Here is a 27,653-nt window from a genome sequence, read left to right on the forward strand (position 1 = left end):
TGGTGGTATCCATGATTAGAGAATTGACACTTGGAGTTTCATTAAGAATTGTAAATTCAAAGATCTCAGAAAACTAAAGATACTAAAGGCAATGGAGTCTGACAAGTCACTTTGTACAGTTATTAGGTAACTGAGAAGATCTGTCAGTACTGTTAACTAAACTTTTAAGGACATCCCAGCACTTGATGGCTGGGAGAGAACTGATGTGACTGCCCATTATATGAATGAAAACAAGGCAGAGGCTGGAACCTGTCTCCCATTTCAGTTTCACTTTACCTGTAAGGATATTTATAGGCTTGCTGAGTGAGAACAACAAAGAGGCTGTGCCGATGTAATATTGAACTTGATTAGAAGAATTGAGAAAATTGGTAAGGTTAGAGGAATGGTCTGATATGTGATAGCTTAAAATCAATGCAAAAATAAGACAAGATCACTGCTGTAGGAAAGAATTTCAGATTAAATGGAAGCCTGGATCGCTGCTGTAGGAAAAAAAATCAGATTAAATGGAAGCCTGTGTATCATGACCAAAGGCAGTAGACAAATTAAAAACAAAATGCTGCCTGTGTAATCAGGGTATTTGATGTGAGTGAGGTAGGCGTGGTCTACGGAAATGTTTGACACAGCACCTTTTAAAAGGTGAATATTTTATTTTATTTTATTTAACATTTGTTTGTCAGGATAAGCCGACTGGACAAGTGTCCGTTTTCAGCACAGTCCTGGGGAGAAAAACTCCATAAGTTTACAGAGAGAAGAAAAATGTACAAAAGAGGTATTACAGAGTAGTAGGATACAGATTGTAGACTTTACAGCCGTTAGTATACAATAAGAGGATATTCCGCCTTTTGGTGTACAATATATACAGTGAGAGTAGATAAGAACCTGGTAGAGCATTGCAAGATATTTCACAATTGAATAAGAGTATATAAATGTTTGTTTTCCATATATACATTCAAGCAAATATACATGTAAGAGTATACATACATATATATGCATACACACACATGCACATACATACATGTATGCTATATATATATATATATATATATATATATATATATATATATATGTATGTACACCCACACACACACACACACTTATTTATATATATTTATATATATATATATATATATATATATATATATATATATATATATACACACACACACACACACACACACACATACATACATATATAGGTTATTGCTCACACATGGATTGGTATAGTTAGATGGTGTTGTTTGTGTTGTCCAGGACAGATGGGGTGTAGAAATAGTAAGTGGAGAAGACTTCAGGGTGTCAGTTACAGTTGCATAGATGGTTGGCGAAGAGGTAGAAGGTTGTTCCATATTTTTGCTATTTCATGGGAGAGTAGTGATTCCCCGGAGTTGTTTTTGCATATGATCTTTTCGATTAAGGCTTTGTTGGAGAACTAAAGTTGTCTATTTGAATTGTAGAAGTTATAGTAGGCAGGTATAGATTGGTTTTATATTGATGTGCTACACCTGTATATGGTGACATAATCTGGCTGGTACATGCAAGGCAGCAACATGTTTTTGATGCGGATGTGACAAAATTATGCTGTAACTGAGAGAAAGCATCTGTTTTCAGTTTGTATTTTTTGACTGGTAGAAAAACATTCTGTACCTGTTGTGACCATCACTTGTCAAGATCTGACGTAAGAGTTTCCATCCATTCTGTAAGTAAGTGGTGGCATTAGGCTTGGACAGCATCCTGAAAGTTCTGGCAGTCCATTGACAAGTATCAGTGTTAGCCCATGTAGGAGTGCTTGTTTCAGCTGTTGCACGTCAACATTGCTCCCTTAGAGTGGATCCTGAGGCAGCAGCATGGGTAAAACATTCCTAGACAATAGAACACAGAAGGGTGTAGTTTATGAACTTCACCCACAAGAAAGCCTGCCAATCGCTGGAGTATGACAAGGATAAGTAAGCAGGTGGATCCTTTTTTACTGTGTTTGTAGGAAACTTTTCAGGAGACTTTGAGAAAAAACATTACTGTTTTGCTGATGGCTCAAAGTTTGGCAACAGGGTTAATGCACAAGATGATGTGGAAAACATGAGAAAAGTATTGGTAAGGTTAGAGGAATGGTCTGAAATGTGGCAGCTTAAAGTCAATGCAAAAATAAGACAAGACATAGCTTGAAAGCAGTAGCCCAGGTAGACAGTACACAAATGGGGCAGTAGAAAAAAAAAGAGGGTAGAGAACTGCAGGTTTTACATCAGGTGACCTCTCCATAAGTATGGTTTGTAAAAATCAGCAAGTGGGACTGGCGGAACAGTGGGATTTATGGTAACAGGCATTGCTAGTAGCAAGAAAGATGTTTGTTTACCTTGTTATAAAAAGTTGGCAAGCCACCTTCTGAAGAAGTGTGTACTTTTCTGCACCGTGTACTGATAGATAGATTTCGAAGGAGGGCAGAAAAATTAGGGTTAGGAGGGTTTGATAGAAGCTTTTAAGTACCACAGGAGAATCTGCAGAGCCAGTTAGGTACCATATTTATAGTGTATGGAGCGAGGGTTTAGCAGAGTCTGCCACCACACCACCACCTTGGGGAATGGCCCAGGATTTTCTGCACTTCAAAGACTGATGCACACAAGACCCCATACATGCACTCTGGCTTGAATTTTGAGTGTGCAGAAGCTGGATGGTAGTGAACTCCAGCTACAGGCACCTCCATTTTTTTGGTGTTCTATGCTACTTGTGTGGGAGGGGGGGGTCAGGAGATATGAATGGGCAAAAAGAGGTAGGGGTGCTCAATATGCATTTGACACCCAAGAGTTGCACACTTCTAACCTCCTGATTCAGTCATGGGTAACTCCTGACACAGAATAATTCCTCATGAAGCTCTCCACAATGCTCATGAGACAGTATTACTGCTATCATACAGAGCTGGGTATTTGTGCAATAGTATCAACATAACATCATATTTTACCCCTGCTTCCTGAGAATGCCTGACTGCTACAAGACTTGCATTTTTTTGTCTAAGCTGTAGAGATGGCATGTTTTAGAAATCATCATAGAGTACTTGGACTATGTGGATATTGCATTTCTCATTTTTGTTATAATTGTTTAAATAATATGTATGCATTATTTTTAAGCATATTTCTAATACCGTTCATTATATTTCAGGGTTATGTCCCGAGTGTTCATACAAACTGAATTACAGTCACAGGTAATTACAGACTTTGAGTATTCTTTTTTTCTTAAATACTGCTTTGATACTAAGCAAAAAAATGTAGCTTTGATAAAAGTGTGGTGGAATGTAGTTTCAGTTTGAAACAACTGTAATTAGGATAAATAGTGAAATATTTTCTAATATTATATTTAAATATTTGAGGAGTTTCTGATCATAATATATATTAAAAAGCAACATAGGCAGTAACCCATAAACTTATATTTCCAGGCTATGATTAATTAAGGAAACGCATTCAGAAATGCCATTCCTAACAGCATTTAGGATAAAAAAATCCAACTAAATACTTGCTAGTTTTCATTCACAGGCTCAGATCATGTAGTTCTAACTTAAACTGTGTCTTCATTTATTAACTAGAATAGCTTTTCACGTCTACAGTATTTTGAGAGTACTGTTTATAACAAGATTATCATTTGTGTTTTTCTTTCTAGGAGAAAAGAAGTAAAACCTGATAAGAAGTACAGAGAACAGCTGAGCCTGGAGCAACCACCATCAAAGAAATCAAAGTCCTCCTACATGGAAAAGCATCATTCTAGAAGTAGGACAAGGACAAGCAAAGGTGAGAAAATTGTACTTTGGCCGAGGTTTGCTTCATACTTTGTAAGGATAGGTTTGTTTTCAGTGCTCAGCAAAATCCTATTGTCGGTAAACAAATCTCTGATAAAGCAGTTATTTTGAAATGTTATCATTTAAATTAAGTTTGTACACATTAGCACATATTTAGTAATAACTGCAAAATGTGTTCTGCGTTGCAGCTGGTACATTTTTTTTAGGTCTGCGTAAATTTGTCACAATGAAAAGCGTATTGTTTTAGACAGCTTAGCTTGATTGATTTTATCTTGCATTCTATCCTATATTAATCCTATATTACATTGCAAAATAGGATTGTGGTTTGAGTATCAGCTGTAAAAAATATTGTATTCTTCCAGATTAAATTATACATGGCTACAGTAATAAAATGACACAGTAAACAGAATGTGTTCTCTGTAAACTAAAGCACATTTTTTTTTTGTTTTGTTTTGTTTTCCTACAGGTCAGTCATCTCCAGATCAGTCACATAAGTTAAGTGAAGCTGGCAAAGGTAATCTATTCATAGGTTAGGTCCCTTTAGAGCACTACTCACTGGTGTGAAGTATAGTGTGTATTCATTCTAAATTATGTAGCTCCATCTCATGTAGGACGTCATGGGTGTTAGTAGTGCATGCATGCAAGAGCAACCCAGCAGTCTGCCTCTGCAAATTTTTATGTGCCTTATTTAAAGCCTGTTTACTGTCTGAAACATTGTCTTTCTAATTTAGGCAAGTCTTATAATATAAATATATATGCATACATATTTAAGTATACATATATATTTATATGTAGATAGAGATATAAAGCAAGGGCCATGTGGCAAGGGAAGGTTTCTGTGGTCCGCTTAAGAGACTGAGAGAACCACACAAGGGTTACAGAAGCAACAGCATTGCTGACTTGTACACAGACTGAGTTAATGTATATATTCATGACTTTCTTAGTAAGGTTGTTTCATTTCACTCAATTCAGGTAACGCATCATTTAAGATATTTATAGTAGAGGTGTTAATAATCCTGTTAGGGCTAAACAAACTAGTGATATTTTTTAAATCTTTTTGTCCCTTCCTGTTCAGCCAGCAAAACCACTCCTTTGTTTCCTTCCAGCTGGCTGTAGCCACATTATCTGTTGTTAAGTGTCAGGCTGAGGTGTGCCAAGCTCCCTGGAGGTATCAAGATTTTTTTTTCGTTTGGCATACTGTCAGTCATTTCCCATAACTGGTGCTCAGTATTGTCCATTTAAAATGTGAGTACACGATGTACTGAAGCGTGTTTAACAGGAACTCAGTCACAAGAAAAGTCCTTACTTTATTATTCTCACAATGATGTTGCTGTACCACAGGAAAATAGCCATAGTGACAGGTAATGTAATGCTTGTTTCATTCTTTCTGAGAAGTTCACCAACCTTGGATCAGTCAAACCTTGCTATCTTGTGAGTAACATAAGCAAATCTGAACCTGAGCATTTGTGAGCAAATCTGAACCTGAGCATCTGTGACTCAGGCTCTGATGATCCAAGCAAACTCACTGATTCCTGTGAGTATGTGCTTCTACACACTTTTAGACCACTGTAGATGATCTGTCAGTGCTCTTATTTGTACATTTCTGTGCTGGGCTTGGGGTCTATATTAGATTCTCGAAAGCCGAGAATGTCAAATCTGACATTGTCGACACGAGAATAGCGAAACTGCCGAACATGGAACAAGTAAACGGAAATCTAAGGGGAGATTTCCATTTACTTCAATGTAGTGCGGTCTCGGAGTTGGTATATTTAAGTAGCGGGGGGTGTGGGGGGTGCAGGGGAGATTGCCCCCCTGCCTACACCATTTAGTTTTTTTTTTTTGTTATTTTTATTTTTTTTTCTGAATATTCTATGTTTTAACAGTTCGATCACTAAAGGACGACTTTTAGTGATTCGAACTGTTAAATATTCGCTGTTCTAATGTAGACCCCTGGGCTTGAACACTTGGTCTCTACCATGAGCTGTAGTCCAAGCTAGAAAGCCCTGTACCTGTATCCCAAAGTTGGTGAAGTAGTATTTACCACTGATTCCCTATTCCATCTAGCTGACTCCTCGGGGACAGTCTGCTGTTCTAAAATAGCTCTCCTAGGTTTCAGTTAGGAATTTATTACTGCAAACCACTAAATAATAATAAAAAAAACTGAAATATTTGATTTTACAACTGATGTATGGCTTTATCTTTTTTTTCCATTTCTTTCTTAGTGCTCTCTAATCACTCTGTATGAGTGTGCATTTTGTCAGATGTATGTAGTGCATTTATTATTATTTGTTTACTGGGCAAGTGGGATGGTCTATTGACCCTTTTTAGCCATGACCCATAATCAAAGAGCAGAGTATACATTAGGATGTATCCTTTAATCTTTGAACAGAAGTTATATTAGGATTTTACTAATCAACAATCCCTTACACAGACTGAGTAAATGGTAAAATGCAATGCATAATGATAACATTCAGTGCAGTTTGGGTAACTTTAAGAAGATCTTAGCAGAGTGCATTGAGAGAGTAACAAAAATTACAAATTAAGATATACATAAAATATAGTGCAATGTAAGCCACGGTGGTGCAGTGGTTAGCATTGTCGCCTCACAGCAAGAGGTTCTCCTATTTGATTCTCGGCTGGAGCGCCTTCTGTGTGGAGTCTGCATGTCCTCCCCACAGTCAAGTGATGTTAAAGACATGCAGGTAGATGCAAGTGTGAATGTGCGTGCCTTCGTTGAAGGGTGGGCATCAGGCTGGCAACTCAGCACCATAAAAAACACTGCCAGTCATGAACGGACCGGAGTTCCGCTGTGGCGACTCCTAACCGGGAAAAGCCAAAGTCAAACAGTGCAGTCATACATAACATGCATTGACACGTACTGCTATGTATGTATGACTTATGCAGGTATAAAATGACACATTATGAGGCTGTTTAAAGTTTCTTAAATGAATTATGTTTTCTAATGATATGGGGTGGTAAGTTACCTTACCATTATAGTAGCAATTGCAGGTACATTCTGTAAAGAGGTGCTATTTTTAATTTTTTTTGAGGTTTTTAATGTCGGTAGACATGTGATTGGAGGTGACAGGTCTCATTCAAGAGAAGGCTCTCACCTGCAGCAATTTTAAATGGAGGATGTCACAGAGAGAAATTGTTATCCTATGTACTTCTAAGTTCATGATGGTTGTGTAGTAGAAGTAGTTCCCCGTTAGAGGAGGGCAGTGATTGTGCTTTAGAACCTTGTAAATTAGAGTATTTAGAAGAAAAGTAACCCTTTGGGTCACTGAAAGCCATTTGGGACTTTATGAATCTGCAAATTTTATTGTCAGCTGTCTGTATTTTTTGAGTGGTGTTGGCCGAATGCATAATGGAAAAAGAAAAGTCATATTCCATTCTGGATATTAAAATAGTTTTGCAGTGGCCCTTTGAGCAAGGACTTTATTAGTTATAATATCTAATAATGTGGTAACGGAAATCATAGGGTCTGGGTTCCTCTGTGATATTAGGTATCATGTTTCTGTTAAGGTCTGTTAAGAGGATGAGTAAGGTTAGTGGGTAATTTCTTGGCTAAGCTGAAGATCACAGCATTAATTTTGTTTGGGTTAGTTAGAAGCTCTATAGAAGTGGACCAGATACATAACCGAGTGAAGTTGTTCTGCAGCTTGGTTTACAGGACAGAGTGGCTTGCATCAGATAAACCTTTTTCCTGAATGATAATCTATACATCCTCCACAGAAGACGTATTGCTTTCATTTTTTATGAGACCATCCCATTACGTCATAACTGTCTAATTTTTCCCAAGTTTTATCTCTAGTAAAGATGCTTTCTTCATTGAAAGTACACCCCCCCCCACAATTTTCACCACATCCCCCTAAACCCTTATTCTTATCTTTATTCAAGGTCATTACCACTTCCTTTAAACATTCATTCAGAAAAATCAACACTTTACTCATCCATGTTTTGTCTTTAGCAACTACAACTACATCATCTGTGTATGTCAAAACTACTGGAATCACCACCTCGTTTTACATCACATATCTAGCATCTTTCATTTTATAAGTTACTCCACTCACTGTCGCATTCATTGCCAATACAAACAGCATTCCACTCATGGAGCACCCTTGTCTTATACCACTCTTCATGCATATTTCTTTACTCAGCCGCCGATTCACTAACACTCTCACTCTTATTCTTTTAATATGCTGGTGAAAAACAGAAAACAACGCCACACGACCTTGCTCCAGCAAAACAATCAAGTAGATCCCAAAGTGCTAAACGCTAATTTTATTTATAAACGTTTTCGCCTTGCTACAAACGCTTGGCTTCATCAGAGTTCAAACAAAACATAATGAATAAAACAAGCTTAAATACTAAAAGGAAGTGATGTCATAAAGTATTTTAGTATTTAAGCTTGTTTTATTCATTATGTTTTGTTTGAACTCTGATGAAGCCAAGCGTTTGTAGCAAGGCGAAAACGTTTATAAATAAAATTAGCGTTTAGCACTTTGGGATCTACTTGATTGTTTTGCTGGAGCAAGGTCGTGTGGCGTTGTTTTCTGTTTTTCACCAGTTTTTTGCTATTTGTTGTTTTACGCCAGTCTTTTAATATGCTGACATACACACTATACTAATTTTGCTACCAATTCCATATTTCTCTATAACACCCCACAAAACATCAGTTCTGACTCTATCTGATGCCTTTCTAATATCACCTACCATAAATTTCACATCCTCCATTTACTTATAATTTCATCCACAATTTCTCCCACAACCAATAACAATTCTTGACATACCTTCCCTTTTATACCTTATATGCTTTTTTCCTTACATCTATTCCCTTTTATATCTTATATACTTTATTCCGTAATATGCCTCATCCCTCCTTCCTTCCATTCTCTTCTGGATTGTTCTCATAAAAAATTATAATCTGCGTTATTTAGTGGGTTGGGTCTCCATTTTTTTTATTTCATTCTTCTCATCTTTCTTCCATATACATTTTTATATCCCACTAAGTAAGTCCTCATAAACAGACCCTTCCTTCAACTATTCATTCAGTACATTTACAAACTATTTTTGTCAGTCCATTAATTTCTTCTACATTTCATGACCTGTGCCATCTGGGCCTGATACTGAATCAACGTTTACTCTCCTAAGTATTTCATCAAATTCTTTTTCATATTATTCCTTAAGTTATTCTGGAAATATTTTTACTTTCCATTCTCTCTCATTTTCCTTCTTCTTACTCGTATACATATTTTCCACATGCTATACTACAATACTCATAATTTGCAATGTGTTCTTTTACCTTTCATTTTACATTTTTCATTTCCCTCATTATGCTAATATTGTGCTTTACTATTTTACTCAAATATGCAGACACATACTGTATTCTCGCTTGTAAGTAATATCTCTGCCTAAACAGTAATGCCTTTGTTTTTCTCGATATTACTCTCTAAATTTTCTAATACATTTCTGTATATTTTCCCCTACGTTACCTTTTCTTCCTTTATTACATTATTCTACCATTGAAAAAAAAAAACACTTTTTATACTTCTTTTTAAATGCAGTCTGTCACTCAGACCATTTTTTTATAGAAGTCTTTTGTGGTTATATGATATTTCTGTAACTGCAATACTTCCCATACTCCAATTTAATTCTTACATTTTTTCAGTGATTCTTTTTATTCCCTTTCTTATTTTAATATACTCTCTTTCTTCCATTACCTCCGACCATTTTGCTAAATAGTCTAAAATGTCTCAACTATATCACCATCTACTTCCCCCAGGCCTTCCGGTAATGCAAAATAATCCGTTTCAAAACCAAGTGCCCCTTTTATAAGTCGATTTACTTGTTTTCACATATCTAATTTACCAAACTTTATCATTTACTAAATTTTATATCTTTCCCTTTTTATTTACATTTTCCTTAAATCACAATTAAAGTTCCCTGAAATTATAATTTTCATGTTAATTACTGCATAGTCTAATACTTAATGAAATAGAGTCTCTTTTTCCCTTCTAGGTTATGTATGCATACAATGCGGTTATTCTGTAAACATGTTCTCTCCACCTCATATCCACAACCATTATCTAATATCTGCTATCCATTGTCCATTACATTTAATTCCATTTAGTCTTTCAGAGCATAATGTCCATGAAACAAAAAAAATATTATTCTGTTGATTTATTCATCTCTTCCGGTTTTTAGGACCATAATAGCCATATTAATTTATGTCCATATTAATTCAACCTTTGTAAAACCTTTGAATATTTTACTTTTGCAGATCTTCTCACATAATTTATTAACTGTAACGCATGTTCAGTTGTTTCAAATTCTCCACAATAGTTACATATTTTATCTTGTTTTCTTTTTATAAGGCATAGTTGACTTAACAGGCAATTTACCTCTATATGTACAATATCATCTGCATAGATATAATTATAGGTAATTGCAATTCATTTGCTATTTTATATCCTGTGATATTTGTCATTTTATTGCTCTTGCTCACAATTACATTCATAACTAAGAAAAAATGATGCTGCTAGCTGGGCATCCCTGTCTTATTCCATATTCTATTTTTGTATTTCTTCACTTATCCATCCATTTACATTTATTTTGACATTATTCCTTCCATATGCCAACTTAATTACTTGTATCATTTTCTTACCTGTATTATATGCCTCCACAATATCCCATAAAGTTTCATATTGTATTTTATCAAGTCTCTTATAATATTTTTTGTCTCTACTTTTTTATTTATAATATCATCTGTTACCTCTTTTATTAATCATAATAAATCTTAACTTCATTTTCCCTTTCTACCAGAAACTGTTTGATTGAGTAACGTATCTGTTTTGTTAACCTTTTAGCTATTATTGTCGTAAATATTTTATAATCTGTATTATTTAGTACTATTGGTTTCCAGTTCTTTATATCATCTTTTTCTGATTTTTTTCTATATGAATTTTACAATTCCTGTACATATTTCCTTCTTTCCTAATTCTAACCATTCATTTAATATCTCTACCAATATAACTTTCTGCGAGTTTTCAATTTCTGTGTACATATAATTTAATACTTTCTGCCAGTATAAAATTTCTTTGTGCATATAACATTCAATACCATCTAACCCTGTAGCTGTATTCATATTAAGATCATTAAATATTTCATTTAACTTTTTCACACTATTTTGTTCCAAACTTTCATTATCCTCTTTAATTTATTAACTTCATATTTTGAGTCCATTTTGCTTCTTTTTTAACAGAATATTGTACTATATATTCTTTATTTCACAGATTCCTTCTTGTGTTACTTTATTTTCTTCCTTATTTTTAACTCTATTTTATTTTCTTTCACTAATTTAAATAAGATGCTACTACTACTTTTTTCTTTGCAAAAAATATCTTTGCTTGTATAACAAGTTCTTAATTTTTTCTTGATTAATTTTATATATTTATTTTTCATTTTCTTTTTCATGAAAGGTTTGCTTATCCTTTATTATCTTTCTAAATATTTCTTGACTTAATATTTTATTTTTTCTTTCTGCTATTTTATAGGCATTCCAAGAAACATTTTTATATTTTTCTTTAAAACTTATTCACCAGTTTGTCCAATATTTATAAAATATTCTCATACCTATATGCTCTTTCCATGTTGTGTCTTTCGGCTTTTCCCGGTTAAGGGGTTGCCACAGCGGAACTCCGGTCTTCTGATGATTGGCAGTAGATTTTTACATGCCGAGTTGCCAGACCTGATGCACAATCTTTAACGAAGGTACGCCCATTCATGCATGTCTCCACACAGAAGATGCTGTAGCTGAGAATTGAACAGGACAATGTCTTACTGTGAGGCGATAACATGTTTATTTCTTTGCTGTCATCTAGTTTTAAGTCGTTTTCATTCAGTCTCTTAATTCTTTACATATTGTTATGTAGTCTTCTTTCTCATGTACTTTTATCCATATACCTGTATGGTCTGAAAACCCTGTTTTTTTTTTTATTCCTTTTTGTAAAATTTGTAAACTATCCGATATTAGAAAGTAATCAATTTCAGTCTTAATCTCACTTCTTCTTTAAGTCTTCCATTGTTTATTGTCCCATATATATATAATTTGGCCCTTTTCATTATTTTGTTTATTATGTTAACATCACTTCCATTTTTTTTTATTTGTTCTTAAATTACAGTTAAAATCTCCCAGCTGTATTATATCCATACTCACACAAATGTAATTAAGACTTTTTTAAAAGTTATCTCTCTTTATAGCATATGCATATATAGCAATAATCCTACAAACATTTGTTGTCCATCACAAGTCTGATATTGTTATTCATCTGAATTCAGCTATAGTAATGTTGAGTATTTTGATATTTTCTTGACATGATATGCATATCCCTGAACATGCATTTTTTTCTTAAGTTCCAAATAATTGGTCCATCTTATAACTCTTCTGTGTGACCTTTCTTCCTTAGTTAATAATCTTGTATCCTCTAGTATAATTATTTGAGCATCTATTAAAGTGCACCATTCCAAAATACCTATTTATCTTTTAATACTTTTTATATTATTAACATTCAAAGCTAGAATCTGCAGCTTTTAAATAAAGTTAGTATGATATTTTTCTCATCCTTTACCTTTTTTGTTTTCTTTTGTGAGTACACTTTTAAATTTTCTTTTTCTTTCTTTCACACTTTTTCCTATACAATTTTTCTTTCCTCTCACTACTTGCCAATTCACATATTCATCTTCATTTGTATCAAATATATCTTTGTCTCTTTCTTTATCCCCTTCTTTTGCATTTATTATAATGTCTTTATTTTTTCCCGTGTCTCACTGTGGCTTTCTTGTTCTTTCCCTGTTTTTTTGTCCTGGACTAGGTTTTGTGTGACTTAGTTTTCTATAAATTAAACATCATCTTCACACTCTAACCATGTATGTCCAGTATTATCACATTTCTTACATTTCAAATCACATTTTTTTGCTTCATGTCCTGCTTTACCACTTATAAAATATTTTTATCACATTCACAAATTAAGTGATTATCTTGTATACAAAAATACGTTTTAGGCTGTCCTCTATATTTCACAAAACCTCTATTACCATTTACATTAATTTCAGCAGAAATATGTATCACATTATCATTTTACATTTTTAATATAATGCTACACTCTCATCCCCCAGTCCATAAACCTCTTTTATCATAAATCTCTGTTGTGTCCATAACATCTTTACATAGACTCACTAAATGTTCTTTCAAGTCTTTTGCCTTAATTTCAGTTCTAAACTGAACCATTATTCTTTTTTTGTTTGTTTTGTTTCTCTTTGGAAAGATTGTATTACATACTCTGATTATGCATTACTGTTCTTTTTTTGTTCATATTTTCCTAAAATGTTTTCCATGGACTGACCAGTCTCAAAGAATATGTCACAAAATGTCTCTTTATTAATAAGAATGAAGGCTCTTACCTCTTTGGGTGAAACACCCAATGGTGAAATCACAGAATCCCACACCTCCTACTTGTCCAGTCCTTTTTCTTTTTTACTACTTACTCTTGTAATATACTTCTTCTTTGTTTATTTTACCTCAACAACCCTTTTTTTCCTCCTTTACTGTTTGCATATAGGACTTCTTTCCTGTTGTTTCTTCCACCACCTTGTCGTCTTGGATTTTTTCCATTATTTTGCCCCAGGACTTTGCTACCTCACTCTCCAGTTCACTTTGATTAATAAGTTTTCTTAACTAGACATCCTGCAAACCTCTGGATTGGAGGCTTGTAATAATACATTCCTGCTGGACCTCCACGTTGCCCTCAAACAATTTTTCTGAAAAATGTCTTCTGAATCCTTTCCTTCTACTATACTCTCTGAATCATTCCTCTGCTCCATCTTCTCCTTCTCCAGTATAAATAAATCCTCCACCTCTATCTCATTCATTTGTTTTTTGGATTCACGCTCCACCATGTCTGTGTTCGACTCTTCGTTTTCTATTTTCCTTTTCCATTGCTTTTTGTTATAGGCTAACAGTCACCATGCTCCCTCCTGTTTCTCCAGGCTGCCTACATGCCTGGAACAGATACAGGAAGTAAGACGAGCCACACTCAATTGCGTCCTCCTATGCCAAAGAATAGGATTTTTCTATTGTAAATCATAATTCTTATTTACAAATCTTATTTATTTACCTATTTACAGTATTTACAACTCTTAACACATTTATTTTAATGTTCTGCTATGGATTAATTACTGTCCCCCACCCTTTCTTCCACAACCAAAAATGTATTTTTTTCTAATATTTTTTACCAGTACCCATTTGCCATTAAATTTAATTTCATTCAGTATTTCATTCCAAATAATCCATGAAACATAAAATATTTCTGTTTATTCTTTTAACATCTTCTTGCTTTTTTGTGCCATAATAACCAAATTATATCATGTCCATAGTTATTTCTTCAGCTTTTATACCATCCCCCAATATGTTATTTTTACATAATTCATTCCACAACTTATTTACTGTTAAACAATTATTACATATGCTGTTTTCTTTGCTTTTATTCGGCATATTTGCCTTAACCTGCAATTTGCCTATTGATAATCTCCATAGAAAGCCTATACACGCATGCATACTTTTATACCATGTATACCTCATTAATATGGATTTTTTTTTATTTCTTTATAAATTGCTCAATGGATCAATAAAAAAGTGTCCTCATAAAATTCAAATGCCACTCTTTTCTGTTTTTTTCAGTCATATCCATTCTCAACTTCCTTAATATAATCGTATTTTGATATTCCTTTATTTCCTCATTAATTACATCTTTTGATCTTTTTCCTATTTTCATTTTTCTCCAAAATATTTTGTTTACATGTAAGAACCATACCAGTTAAACTTTTTCTTTTGTTACACAGTGTAACGTTTTATACAAATTCAAAGATGCCGCATATACAATTGGCTTTATTAAACCCAATCCTTCTTCTTCCTGTTTCATATATAATATCCCCCTCTTGACCGGGTTCAGTCTGAAACCCCATATGAAGGAAAACAATATTTCCATCAAGTCTTTCTCATATTGGTATGAATGATGTATACGTTAGCTGCAAATACAGTTTTTCCCAATATAATAGTGTTAATCAAATGTGTCTTCTTTCTATATGAAAACCTAAACGTTTTCCAAAAAATAGTAATCTCCTTTATTTCTCTAAATAATTTTCTCCATTGATCATTTTTATATTCATTCTGTCCAAATATTACAACTAAAATATGTATTTCTTACTGAATTCTACATCTCCTATATTTCCCTTATGTCCAAATCCTTTACTTTTTTCTTTGTTAATACTTAATCCAATTTTATTTAATGACCTCATCACTTCATTATTGATTTCTTCCATCCATTTTTTTTATTTTTAGTTATTAACACTATGTCATCTGTGTACATGTACATTATAGGTATTCTTATTTCTCTGTTATGTTATATCTTGCTTCTTTTGTCATTGTATTAACTTTACAAGTGTATTCATGACTAAATTAAAAATAATGCTATTAGCTGGACCATCCCTGTCTTATACCACATTGTATCCATAATTCTTCACTTATCCATCCATTCACATTTATCTTAACATAATTTCTTTCATACACCGATTTAATTACTCGCATTGTTCTTTTATCAATATTATAAGCCATGATGGTCCAATGTGAGGTTATCAAACTAAGTGCTCAGGTCTCTCACCTTATATTGTGTGCTTAGGAGATTGCCGTCAATGTGGTAATCAGTAGGGGTCATGTTGTTGCCGAATGGTATGATGATGCATTTTTTTGTATTTAGCTTAAGGCCATGATTTTGGCACAAGTCATTAGTTGCTGTGAGACCCTCTTGCAGTATGTTAACATAATTTGAGGAGTCAGTGACAGCACCCAACTTACAGTCGTCCACAAACTTGGTCAGCCACAGACTTTTTTCTTTGCCTGGACCTCTGAGAAGTAGATGCCAAACAGTAGGAGTCCCAGGACAGATCCCTGGAGAACTCCACTTGTGCCAGGCCTGCTATCGGAGGTGGAGATGTCTGTTTTGACTTTGATGGTGATGGTAGTGTGGTTTCATACAGCTGGTGTTGCTATTTATTTTTATTAATTTTATTTCTTATTTGTTAACCAAGCAAGTGGACTGTCAACAGGCTCTTTTTAGCCACAACACAAGCTTAAGGAGCAAATCGATTACAGAATTAAACAGTTACAGTACATGCTTTGACATTACATAAAACAAGTAAAAATTTTAAAGATGCAGATAATGGCAATTACATAGTAAACAGTAGCTTGAAAATCAGCTTACAACAAATTATTTTCGTACAATATAAGCTAACAGGATTATGTTTAAGTAACAGTCAGTCATACTAGAACACTGTTTCATAATGGGTGGAGAAGTAAGACCATGGTATAGACATTAGACAGGCAGTTATTTAAATATACACTGTTTACAATGAAAAGAAAATTCTTATCCAGCCAGAGAGGTAGAGCTAATCATTAATGTGAAAATATTGTATCATATACAAAGAGATTTCTTAAACAGTGTCTGTAAAGCAGTTGTATGCATTGCATTTGGTTAGTTGATCCTTTGTAAATGATTTTACTGATTGTTGATTTCTAGCTTCATTGGAAAGGTGATTCTGTGATGCAGGTGTAATCTTTGCGAAAGCTGTCTCCCTAGCTGCTTGGACAAAGAGAAGGCTAGTTAAAGTGAGATTTTTTCCAGACTCATAAAGTCAGTCTGTGATATTTAGTTTGGTTCCAAGAGAAAGGCAATCATTTTTGATTTCAATATTAAATGTTATTGTACAGTGGAGTTATTTGTCTCTGCATTAAATATTTAGCCAGTTAAACTTTTTGATTAAGTCACAGAGGTGAGTGAGTGCCTCTGCTGGGAAGGCCAAGCGAAGTAGCTTGATTTCCTGCTATTTATAACACGTGGGAGATGGTTCCTGATTGAAAGGTAGATATCGGAAGGCTGTATTCCAGTTTAGGAATGAACGTGTCCTTTGTTAGAGATAGGACTGGAGAGAGACTAATATGATATTTTGTAGCACAGTTTAAGTTGTGATACTACTTTGGAATTATTTCATTGTGGCAAGTTTAGAGATGGAGTGGAGTCAGGAGTTATACCTAGATACTTATGTTGTATGAGTACTGGGATGATATTACGTGGATTCATAATTATAGATGGCTGTGCTTGTATAATGTTTTGTGTTATGTTGGATTTTGTATGATTAACTGAATATTTGTCCATTTATAATGATCATCAAACTTTTTCTGTAATTAGACTGGAGCCCTGTTACAGATTTGTCACATTCCAGAAGGAGGATATAATCTGCATACATAGAGTATATACTCTGCATACATTGGAATGTTAAGTATACTCTGCATACATTGGAATGTTAAGGTAGGATCAGTGTTAAGTCACTGACAAACAATGAAAAAAGCAAGGAACCAAAAACTGAACTCTCTAGTACCCTGCAAATTAATATTCTATTTGTTGAGCAAGCTGAGTCCACATATACCCAAAACTTTCTGCCGCTGACATAGTTCTTGAACCATGTTACAGTATTAAGGCCAAACATGACTTTTAGTCAGTTTTTGAAGTAAGATATTTTGTTCAATTGTTTCAAAGGTCCTAACATATCCACAAAAATTCCATCTGTGAAGATCTTGTCATTCATTTTATTGTGTATGGAGTTTGTCACTTTATAAAAGTGCCAGCAGTGTAGTAAAACCTTTTCTAAAGAAGTGCATCATCATTCCCTTTGACACAAGCAATGTCCCTTCACATTACCAAATCAACAACAGAACCCTAAGTACTCATGAAGTGGTAAGGGATCTGGGATCACAAGCTGACTGTGACCTTAACTTTGACCACCATGTGTCTACTGTAGTAAGGAAAGATTTCTATGTAGCTCCCTTGATTAGTAAAGGCATTGCCTCAAGAGCAAAAGAGGTTATAACTGCCCTATATTCAGCACTTATCTGGCCCATAATTGGGTATAATGCCCCGTTCAGCATGTACCGTACAAAGCACCTGCAGCAATTGGAGAGACCTCACAGTTTTCTAACAAAGAAGATCAAGGGATTCCAGCATGTGCCTTACACAGACCGACTAAAGTCCCTGTCACTATAAACTTCTTAAGGGAGACTTATGCCTGGCCTGCAGAGCAATCCAAGACCCAAACCCCATGAACTTATTGCATACCCATAAATCAAACAGGACTAGAGTTACCCATTCCAGGAACCTAAATATGGCCTGCAACTTAAAACAGGACATGCTGGAGGAACAGTTTTATCTCCCAGTGACTGCTGTGTGTTTGGAACAGGTTACCAGTTCTTATGAAACAGAACACCTCTATGACACTGTTAAAGAGGAATCTGGACAAGTAGATGGAGCACTGTAAATTCTTACCGAGTATAGCACCCTCAACCCTCCTGGACATGGACAGTCATCAGTAAATGCAGTCTTGGGTATTGACTAACATTTTTATGATATTACATTGGGATGAAATGGCTAGGCTTAAAATTACCTCTAGGTCGATAGCCTAGTAATCTCCTATGATCCTATGATAAATCCATATTGGCTGTCACTTAGCTGGCCATAATCATGTATGTGCTTAAATATGTGCTTGTAGATGAGTTATAGGAGGACAGACATTTTGACATAAGTCCGTAGTTGGTGAAGTTCTTAATGCAAGTAGATTCTGGGGATGCTGACATGTCTCATTAGTTATGAAGTGCACTGGTAAGGCCACATTTTGGGCACACTGTACATTTCTGGAAGACATATTGGTAAATGAAAATAGAGCTGATAGAAAGCATGCAATACAGAGTTACAAGAGAAGGTTGTAGTAGGCCGTGCATGATCAGTCTTAGAAGGCTTTTGTCATTGTTTCATTAACAGAAAGAAGGATATGATTTGAACATGCCACTTTATTTTGGGACATATACGAATGTGAAATTGAAGGACAAAGATGTTTCAAACTGAAGTTAAAATATTACTTCAGTCAGAGGGTGGTAGGGCCCTGAACTGTATTAAGCCATTGAAGAGATACAGCAAGGAAAGGGACACAAAAATGCTGTATTTTATAGGGGCTACCCTTACCTCTGAGATAGTCCATTGGTCTTCTAATTACATCTTCCTACATTTGTGCATTGATGTAGGTCATATTGTCAAAGAGGAGATCTTTAGCTTGTATTGTTTCTGAACTTGTTCTCTGTGTTTTATTTAAATTTTAATTTCTAGTATGAAACATTGATAACGTCCCACTGTAATTCTGTAGTGCTTGTAGTTCATTACCTTTAAGAATGGTATGCACTTCATCCACAGAATATTCATAATCATCCTCAGCTGCCTTGAGATTATCAGATGAGAGCCCGCTGACACCAACCAGCTTTTTGCCAAGGACAGGAGGAGCATTACATGATGGGGTGCATGGGGGAGGGCATCTCTCCATATATAAAAGCCTAAGAATGGTCAGCTTTTGCACCATAGTGTCATCAATATTAATATGGTTAGTGTATTGTAATCCATGTCTGAGTATTGGAATTTCTTGTCAGATCTGTAAGTGCAGGTAGGCAGATTCACAATTTGCTTGAAAATCTTTGAGCTGGTGAGAGACCGTAGGAATGCTACTGATTTCATGCTTCTGGAGGCTGAAGTCTCCTGTTAAGGATACATGTGTTGTTGAGGAGGGTAGTAATCCACTGTACCACTCTTGACTTGTTTGACAAGTCAGGTCAGAAGTAGATGTATTGCACTTGTATCCTTTAAGTCTGATGAAGATGATCTCTGTGTCTTGAAGAGACTGGTTTTCAAGTAACAATGACTGGAAATATGTTATCATTTAAAAGGTCACCATGGCTTTGGTTTGCTGGCAGTCTCACTCCCTCTCTGTGCTGTATTCTCTAGACTGAATATAGAATTTTCTGCATATGAATTCAGCCATGTTTGTGTAACTGCTAGTAGGTTTAACCCACAGAATGATGCACTTGCCCCAAAGTCTGGTACTGTGATAAAGTGGTTGTTGGCTTCACTTAGATGATAAGCAAGCTTTCATGATCTGCTCAGTGTCTATTTTTTTTCTTTTTTTGAGGGACAAGAATTCACCTGTTTGCAGTAGTAGGAGTATTCATGATATATTTTCATAACACTTGCTCAGCCATAGAACCATAATTTGATGAAAATTCATTGGTTCGGCTGTAGGAATTGTTGCATAGTAATCTGTTGGAGACAGTAAATCAGTCGGAATATATACTGTAAGGGTGCTGTACTAGCCTTGCAGTCAAGCTTGACCAGAAATGGGTAAGCTGAAGAACATGATATAAAATGAGCAATCACAGTTAGATTTTTAGATGATATGGATAAATGTTGTATCTTATGAATAGACTGTGGGTGGCTCACTGGCTCAGCAGGTAGTATTGCTAACTCACCAAGCTTGTTTCTTCAGTTCACTTCTCAGCTAGGTGTAGTTTTTGTGGAGTGTTCATGTCCTACTTGTATCCATGTGAGTTTTCATGGAGTTCTGCATTTTCCTCCAACATCCAAAAGATGTGCTGTGGGTGAACTGGCATTACTACAAATTATCTGTGGGTATACTTGTGTGAGATTGTGTGTGTGTGTGTGTGTGTGTGTGTGTGTGTGTGTGTGTGTGTGTATTCTGTAACTGGTTGGTATCCTGCTGTTAAACTGCTAACAGTTCCTTTTCCTTGCATCATGTGAATGCCAAGGCGTGCTGTAGTTGCTCTGCTACCCTGAATTGAATTAAACAGGCAATCAGTAGGTAAATGAACGAGTGCTTTCTGGTATTGTAAAGCAGAGGGGATCAAATGAAAATGCATATCTATTGTGAGGATAAAGGCCATTAGCCTGACCTGTATAGAGGAAAACATTTCAGACTGTGGATTATTGTACGAGTCTATGTTCAGTCATTGAATGAGAAATCCATCGAACTTCTGTTCATCGAACTTAAAACATTGAACGTTCATTTCAGCGAATGTTCAATCATAGAATATTTTACCCAGGGAATGGAGTTGGTTGGCCAACATTAGGAAATTCCCCAATTTCCCCACTGTAGTATGATCTCGGAGTTGGTGTATGTAATTAGGGTGGTGGGGGGCATAGCCACCCACTTGGGGGGTTTCATATACTGTGGTGTGTGTTTCGGTGTGCTTGTTGGTTCCACTGTCTCTTTTCCCTGGGTAAACAATTTGATGATTGAACGTTGGAAACACCAAAGATGGAAAGCAGTAAACAATGACATTAAAGATGTATTACTACAAAAAATAGAAAGAAAAATGGCAAAGACCAATTACTGGGAATAACACAAAAAGTAAACATACTGAAGAAAGCTTAAAACCATGGCAACATTCATCTCGGAAGAGACAACCAGCAGTCACCAAAGAAGTCAATGAGGCATTTCATAGCAAAATAATGCAAAATTAATTTGTTCAATGCTATATCAGCAAAGAATAAAATGAAGACACAAGAAGAAAGCAGTAAATGACATATAACATTGAGAGGAGTATAAATAGTAAAAGCAGCATGTAGAAGATAGCACCAAAAATATCAGGCATATCAGACATTTCCTGAACTGCTGTAGAAGAAGGAGAAAATTGAGGTCTGCATTCCAAACTAATTTATATTTGGGGTTGCTGTCTAACCTGAAAATTTACTCCATGTCCGATTTAATACTGTACCTGTCCAGTTCCTCATCTGGCATATATTGAGGAGTCATGTTGGTCTACACATAGCTCTGGTTATGCTGTTATTGCCCATTATCCAAAATTACAGGATAAATGTGAACTGGAGCAACATGTCATTGAATACATTTTTTGAACCAGTGTTGCCTGTTGACCACAGTGGGACAGTTTGGAATTGAGTAGAGCTCCTGTATGTCAGCAGTGTAGCTGTAGACCTTCATACAACCCATGTGCCTGTAAAAACATTGCAGACCTCCAAGAGGAGCATTATGCATGACTTCTAAAGTGTTTTGTTGACCTGAATGACAGTTGCACACTACTGTGCTGTCCTTGCCATCCTCTTCTTATATTTATATATATATATATATATATATATATATATATATATATATATATATAGATAGATACACACGGTAGGAGTAAATGATTTCCTAAACTTCAGTTGTTGTGTGCTGTTTGGTCAATCAGTGCCTGCCTCCATTTTATTTTGTCTGTAATACTTTATGCATAGCAGGCTTGGCTTATTAATTCTGTGCTGCTGTTTAGCTAGCCAGCTTTGTAGGATTTGAGAGGTCTATATGGCTGGATTAGCCAATTTTGGATTATGCCCAGCATATTAAGTGGGATTCATTAACAGAGAATGTTTCTGACAAGTGTTACCACTCTGTGGTGTGGCATTTCCAAATTCTGTAACAATCCTGGTATAGGCTTCAGCATCAATTGAAACATTTTACTGGGTTTGTAGCCAAGTAGTCGGTTTGGTGCAGTGTTGATTGAGAGCAGAGGCCCTCTTTTAAGTGACCCCAGAATTTTGGAATCTCAACCTGTATGAATTTGTAATAGAAAAATCCATTTTCAGTTCAGACAGATATTTGGAAAAAAAACACTGGTGTCCAAGCTTACTAACAACATCAAAGTAATTCCACAAAATCAAATCATTCAAAATTGTTCTTGGTAAAACACAGAGAAGAGCATGTCAAACGGAATGTAGCAGGTAAAGTTACCGACGAAATAATAACTGTGTAAACAAGAACAGCTTAGATCACTTATAGAACAGCCATCTAAACAGTTGTAACTTTCTGGGATCCCTACAGATTGTTATTTGGAAAATGTAAACTTGAGAATGTAAAAACAGCATGAATTGATGGTATAGTTGCTGTTTGTGTTTAGGTAGACAGGAGAAGACAGAATGACATGATAAGGTTATAATGATAGCTAGACTGGGGCTGGAATCTCTGTTTCTCAATCTGGTGTTTCAGTAGAGTGCTAGTTAGAGGGCTTGGTATCATGGTTTGGGTCCAGTGACAGGACAGTGAGAAGCTATTTGTGAGAACTGGGTATTGGAGACTTAGGGTTGTGGATAATAATAAATTTGTCTGATATGCATATCATGAATGAATTGTCTTGTGTCTAACTTTTTATTACAGGAATATTAAATTTATTTTTTATTTTATTTATTTAACATCTGTTTACTGGGAAAGTCCAACTGGGACAGAGCCCATTTTCAGCAGAGGCCTGGGGAGAAACACTCAGACATGTCTTTGGAATGTGGGAGGAAACACTGGGGGAAACCCATGCGAATGCAGAGAGGACATGCAGACTCCGCACAGAAGGCATCCCAGCCGAGAATCAAACCAGGGAACATCTGGCTGTGAGGCAACAATACTAACCACTGCATCACTGAGTATTGAAAGAGGGACCTTTTGCTAAAGAAAGTAAAAGCTTCTGGTATTGATATAAAGGCTATAGAAGAGGCAAAACAAATATGTTAAAGAAGATGAAAACAATGTTAAACAGCTATAAAAAGAGATGTCAGTATCTTCACTTGTCTCTTTAAAAATTAGTTGCAGAGTTGTATGTTTTTTTTTAAAATTTCATAGGTGTTGCTTTGTTATTTAAAATATCCGTCGTCTCTAAGAAAGAGGCTAAGATGGTCACAGATGATAGAACATGATCAGTCATCAGCTTCAAAACTGGAACCATCCACAGCAGTTTCAGCTAGCATACCAGTCTTCATCTAAACACACTTCTGGATGTAGAGCATGTGCCTGAAGTAGGATTTCTTGAATCCTGCATTAATGCACTGGACAAACAAATGTTAAATATGTAAAAAAACAATGCAAACACAAAAATGGGGAAATGCAGGAAATATGTTTTTGAGGGGGGGGGTGCCCTCTTTGCTCATTCTTATTAAATACAAAAAATATTAAATTTCAGAGACTATAGTTGTATACCTGCTGTTTTTTTCAGAGTAAACATGGTCCATCTTCATCAGGAAATGAGCTTTATGAAGGTTTGTGTAAGATAATGTTTCTGTAAACTATATGACTTTAACATAAAACAATAAGCATGAAAAGTGTCACTTTCAGAATAATGCAATATGAAATACACAGAAATGTAACTGCATGGTAATGTATGAAATTAAAAACTATTGCATTCTGAGCTGTAAGTTATACCACAATAGAAGGCAACAAAACCCAAAGAAACAGAATAAAGGAAAATTAACATTGTCTACCAAATTAAATAAAAAAATCTTAACTCAGTCTTTCTGGAAAAAATATTAATGTATATAAAACAAAACTTAAAAGACAACAGAATACTGTTGTATAACATCTGTATGTACTTGTTGAATTTAGACTTATGAAAAACAATGTATATATAATAAAAAGAGAAAGATACAAATGGAGCGAAACACAGCTATAAGCTAAGATATTCAAACACAAACCAAGTCCAAGGCGATAAAAAATCCACAATTTATTGCAGAGACACAAACAGGTAAGCGCTTTCGCATAGGAGCTTCATCAGACCAGATAGTGAACAAAAAACTGGCTGATATTTATATAAAGCAGTTCTTACTCAAAAATGTCAATTAAATAATCAATCAATTAATCAACCATTAAAAGCCACAGTATACAAAAATATATGTAATACATACATTATATATATATATATATATATCAAAAATCTCAAAAAATCTTTGAACAAACAAATAACATCCTAAATATAAAAAAGAAAAAATAATAAATGAATAAAAATAATAAATAGTAAAGAATAAAAATAAACCTAAACAACAAAACCTATAAAAAAACATATTAAGCAGAATACATAAAACCAAGTTTCATTTACACAGCCTCCTTTTCTTTAAAATGGGCTTAATGGAAGCCCTTTCATTCAGGCCTTTTCCTCTATCTGCCCGTAAAAGAACAATCCAGCAAGCCTCCCTATATTCAGTATGTGTGATGATGTTCCCTTCCCTAATACTGAGTATAATAACCTCAATCACCTTAAATTTAAACGTATGGGTATTCCCAAGTTCAGTTACGTGCTTAGAAAGTGCATTATGCGGAGACCCTTTTCTAATGTGATAGATATGTTCTCTCATCCTATCATGTAGGGGTCTATTGGTCTTCCCTACATAAAATGCCCCACAGGTTCCACACTTGGCCAAGTAAACTACATGGGGGGGGGTCATACAGTTACTGGACCCTTTAAAACAAAATTAAAAAAAACGAAATCTAGGATGACTACCTCCAGTATTGCTTATTTCATGATCAACAAGAAGGATAGACCAATGTTGGTGAAATAAATTTGTTACTTGCTTGAAATCACCTGTATAAAATAATGAAATTTTAGTATGGCAACCTCTGTTGATCACATTGGGATGATTCACTTCTAGGGGTGGTCCAAAGTATGGTCACGCCTTAGTCGACCGAAGATCTACCAGATCAGACCACTGTCTATCAAGTTCATCAATAGTGTATCCTCTATCCAATAGCTTCTTTTCCAGACTGATCATCTCCTGTTGGAAACCAACCAATGAGGGATTCAACCTGGAAGCTCTTATACCCTGACCCCTGATGAGATTTTTAAAAATATAACCAGGGTGCATGCTAGATCTAAATAAAAAAGCATTCCTATGACATGTTTTTCAAAAGATCCCTGTGTTGATCATAGTGTTATTCAGCTTCTCAACATAGATATCTAGATAGTCTATATGTGTGTATATGACATGTGGTAAGTAAATCTAAGGCAGTCAGTCAAATTGTTCATAATCCTAAAAAACCTAGTGAATTCTTCAGATGACCCTCGCCACAAAATAAACAAATCATCCACAAAACGTCGGTAGAAAATAACATTATTCCTAAATTCAGTAAGAGGAAAAAGTAACTCAATCTCCCACTGAGCAAGAAACATATTGGCGCAGCTGTTGGCACAAGATGTGCCCATAGTTACGTCATGTTTCTGTAGGAACATATCATCCCCAAAAATGAAGACACTGTTATTCAAAACTGTTTCTAAAAAGAAACATACCAAATCAATCTGTTTAGGAGAATATTCACTATGTACAGACAAATAATTCTGTATATAAAGTATACCTAACTCATTCGGTATCATAGTGAATAATGATTGAACATCAAGGGTGACAAAAGCCAATGTACTAATGTCATCTAACCCTTGAACACAGTCATACAAATCTAATAAAAACTGTTTAGAATCTCTTTTAACACAGTTGGGTTCAAGCTAATAACTGGTCATAAAAACCTTTCAACATACAATGATAAGGATTCAGTCACCCATCCCCCACCAGCAACAATGGGTCTCATAGGTGGGTTCCTAGGATGTTTATGTACCTTAGGCAACTCTTATATAATGGGAATTAAAGGGTTGATAGTATGCATAAAAGCAAATAATTCATCAGTAATAAGACCAGCTGCATAAAGATCTCGAATGTCATTATCTACAGAAGTAGTGGGAGATTGAGTTACTTTTTCCTCTTACCGAATTTAGGAATAATGTTATATTCTACCGACGTTTTCTGGATGATTTGTTTATTTTGTGGCGAGGGTCATCTGAAGAATTCACTAGGTTTTTTAGGATTATGAACAATTTGACTGACTGCCTTAGATTTACTTACCACATGTCATATACACATATAGACTATCTAGATATCTATGTTGAGAAGCTGAATAACACTATGATCAACACAGGGATCTTTCGAAAAACATGTCATAGGAATGCTTTTTTATTTAGATCTAGCATGCACCCTGGTTATATTTTTAAAAATCTCATCAGGGGTCAGGGTATGAGAGCTTCCAGGTTGAATCCCTCATTGGTTGGTTTCCAACAGGAGATGATCAGTCTGGAAAAGAAGCTATTGGATAGAGGATACACTATTGATGAACTTGATAGACAGTGGTCTGATCTTGTAGATCTTCGGTCGACTAAGGCACGACCATACTTTGGACCACCCCTAGAACTGAATCATCCCAATGTGATCAACAGAGGTTGCCATACTAAAATTCCGTTATTTTATACAGGTGATTTCAAGCAAGTAACAAATTTATTTCACCAACATTGGTCTATCCTTCTTGTTGATCATGAAATAAGCAATATTGTAGGTAGTCATCCTAGATTTCGGTTTAAGAACTATAAAAATTTAAAGAGGCTTTTATGCTTTGATAGGAATAATATAGGAAAGCCATTATATGGCCATACTGAGCCATGTGAGTCCTGCAATTTCTGTACACACATTGATACGTCTGAGGTCTTCTATCATCCTGACCTGCATAAGGAATTTTGTTTTAAAGGGTCCAGTAACTGTATGACCCCCCCATGTAGTTTACTTGGCCGAGTGTGGAACCTGTGGGGCATTTTATGTAGGGAAGACCAATAGACCCCTACGTGATAGGATGAGAGAACATATCTATCACATTAGAAAAGGGTCTCCGCATAATGCACTTTCTAAGCACGCAGCTGAACTTGGGAATGCCCATACGTTTAAATTTAAGGTGATTGAGGTTATTATACTCAGTATTAGGGAAGGGAACATCATCACACATACTGAATATAGGGAGGCTTGCTGGATTGTTCTTTTACGGGCAGATACAGGACAAGGCCTGAATGAAAGGGCTTCCATTAAGCCCATTTTAAAGAAAAGGAGGCTGTGTAAATGAAACCTGGTTTTATGTATTCTGCTTAATATGTTTTTGTATAGGTTTTGTTGTTTAGGTTTATTTTTATTCTTTACTATTTATTATTTTTATTCATTTATTATTTTTTCTTTTTTATATTTAGGATGTTATTTGCTTGTTCAAAGATTTTTTGAGATTTTTGATATATATAATATATAATGTATGTATTACATACATTTTT

The 27,653-nt window shown here is 35.1% G+C and overlaps 1 protein-coding gene across 2 annotated transcripts in view; it reads left to right on the forward strand.

Annotated features, from left to right (window-relative positions):
• Positions 1–27,653, forward strand: part of LOC122789315 (protein FRA10AC1 homolog) — a 768,378-nt gene that overhangs the window by 624,184 nt on the left and 116,541 nt on the right. The window contains exons 10-12 of one of the 2 annotated variants that reach the window (XM_044056665.1): positions 3,148–3,190; positions 3,643–3,770; positions 4,245–4,292. In XM_044056665.1, the coding sequence (XP_043912600.1) occupies positions 3,148–3,190; positions 3,643–3,770; positions 4,245–4,292 (219 nt within the window). The remainder of the gene's footprint in view (positions 1–3,147; positions 3,191–3,642; positions 3,771–4,244; positions 4,293–27,653) is intronic. The other variant, XM_044056666.1, reaches the window with a different exon arrangement.

This window comes from Protopterus annectens, chromosome 14.part0 (assembly GCF_019279795.1).
Source record: "Protopterus annectens isolate FY-2018-M chromosome 14.part0, PAN1.0, whole genome shotgun sequence".
Taxonomy (NCBI): domain Eukaryota; kingdom Metazoa; phylum Chordata; order Ceratodontiformes; family Protopteridae; genus Protopterus; species Protopterus annectens.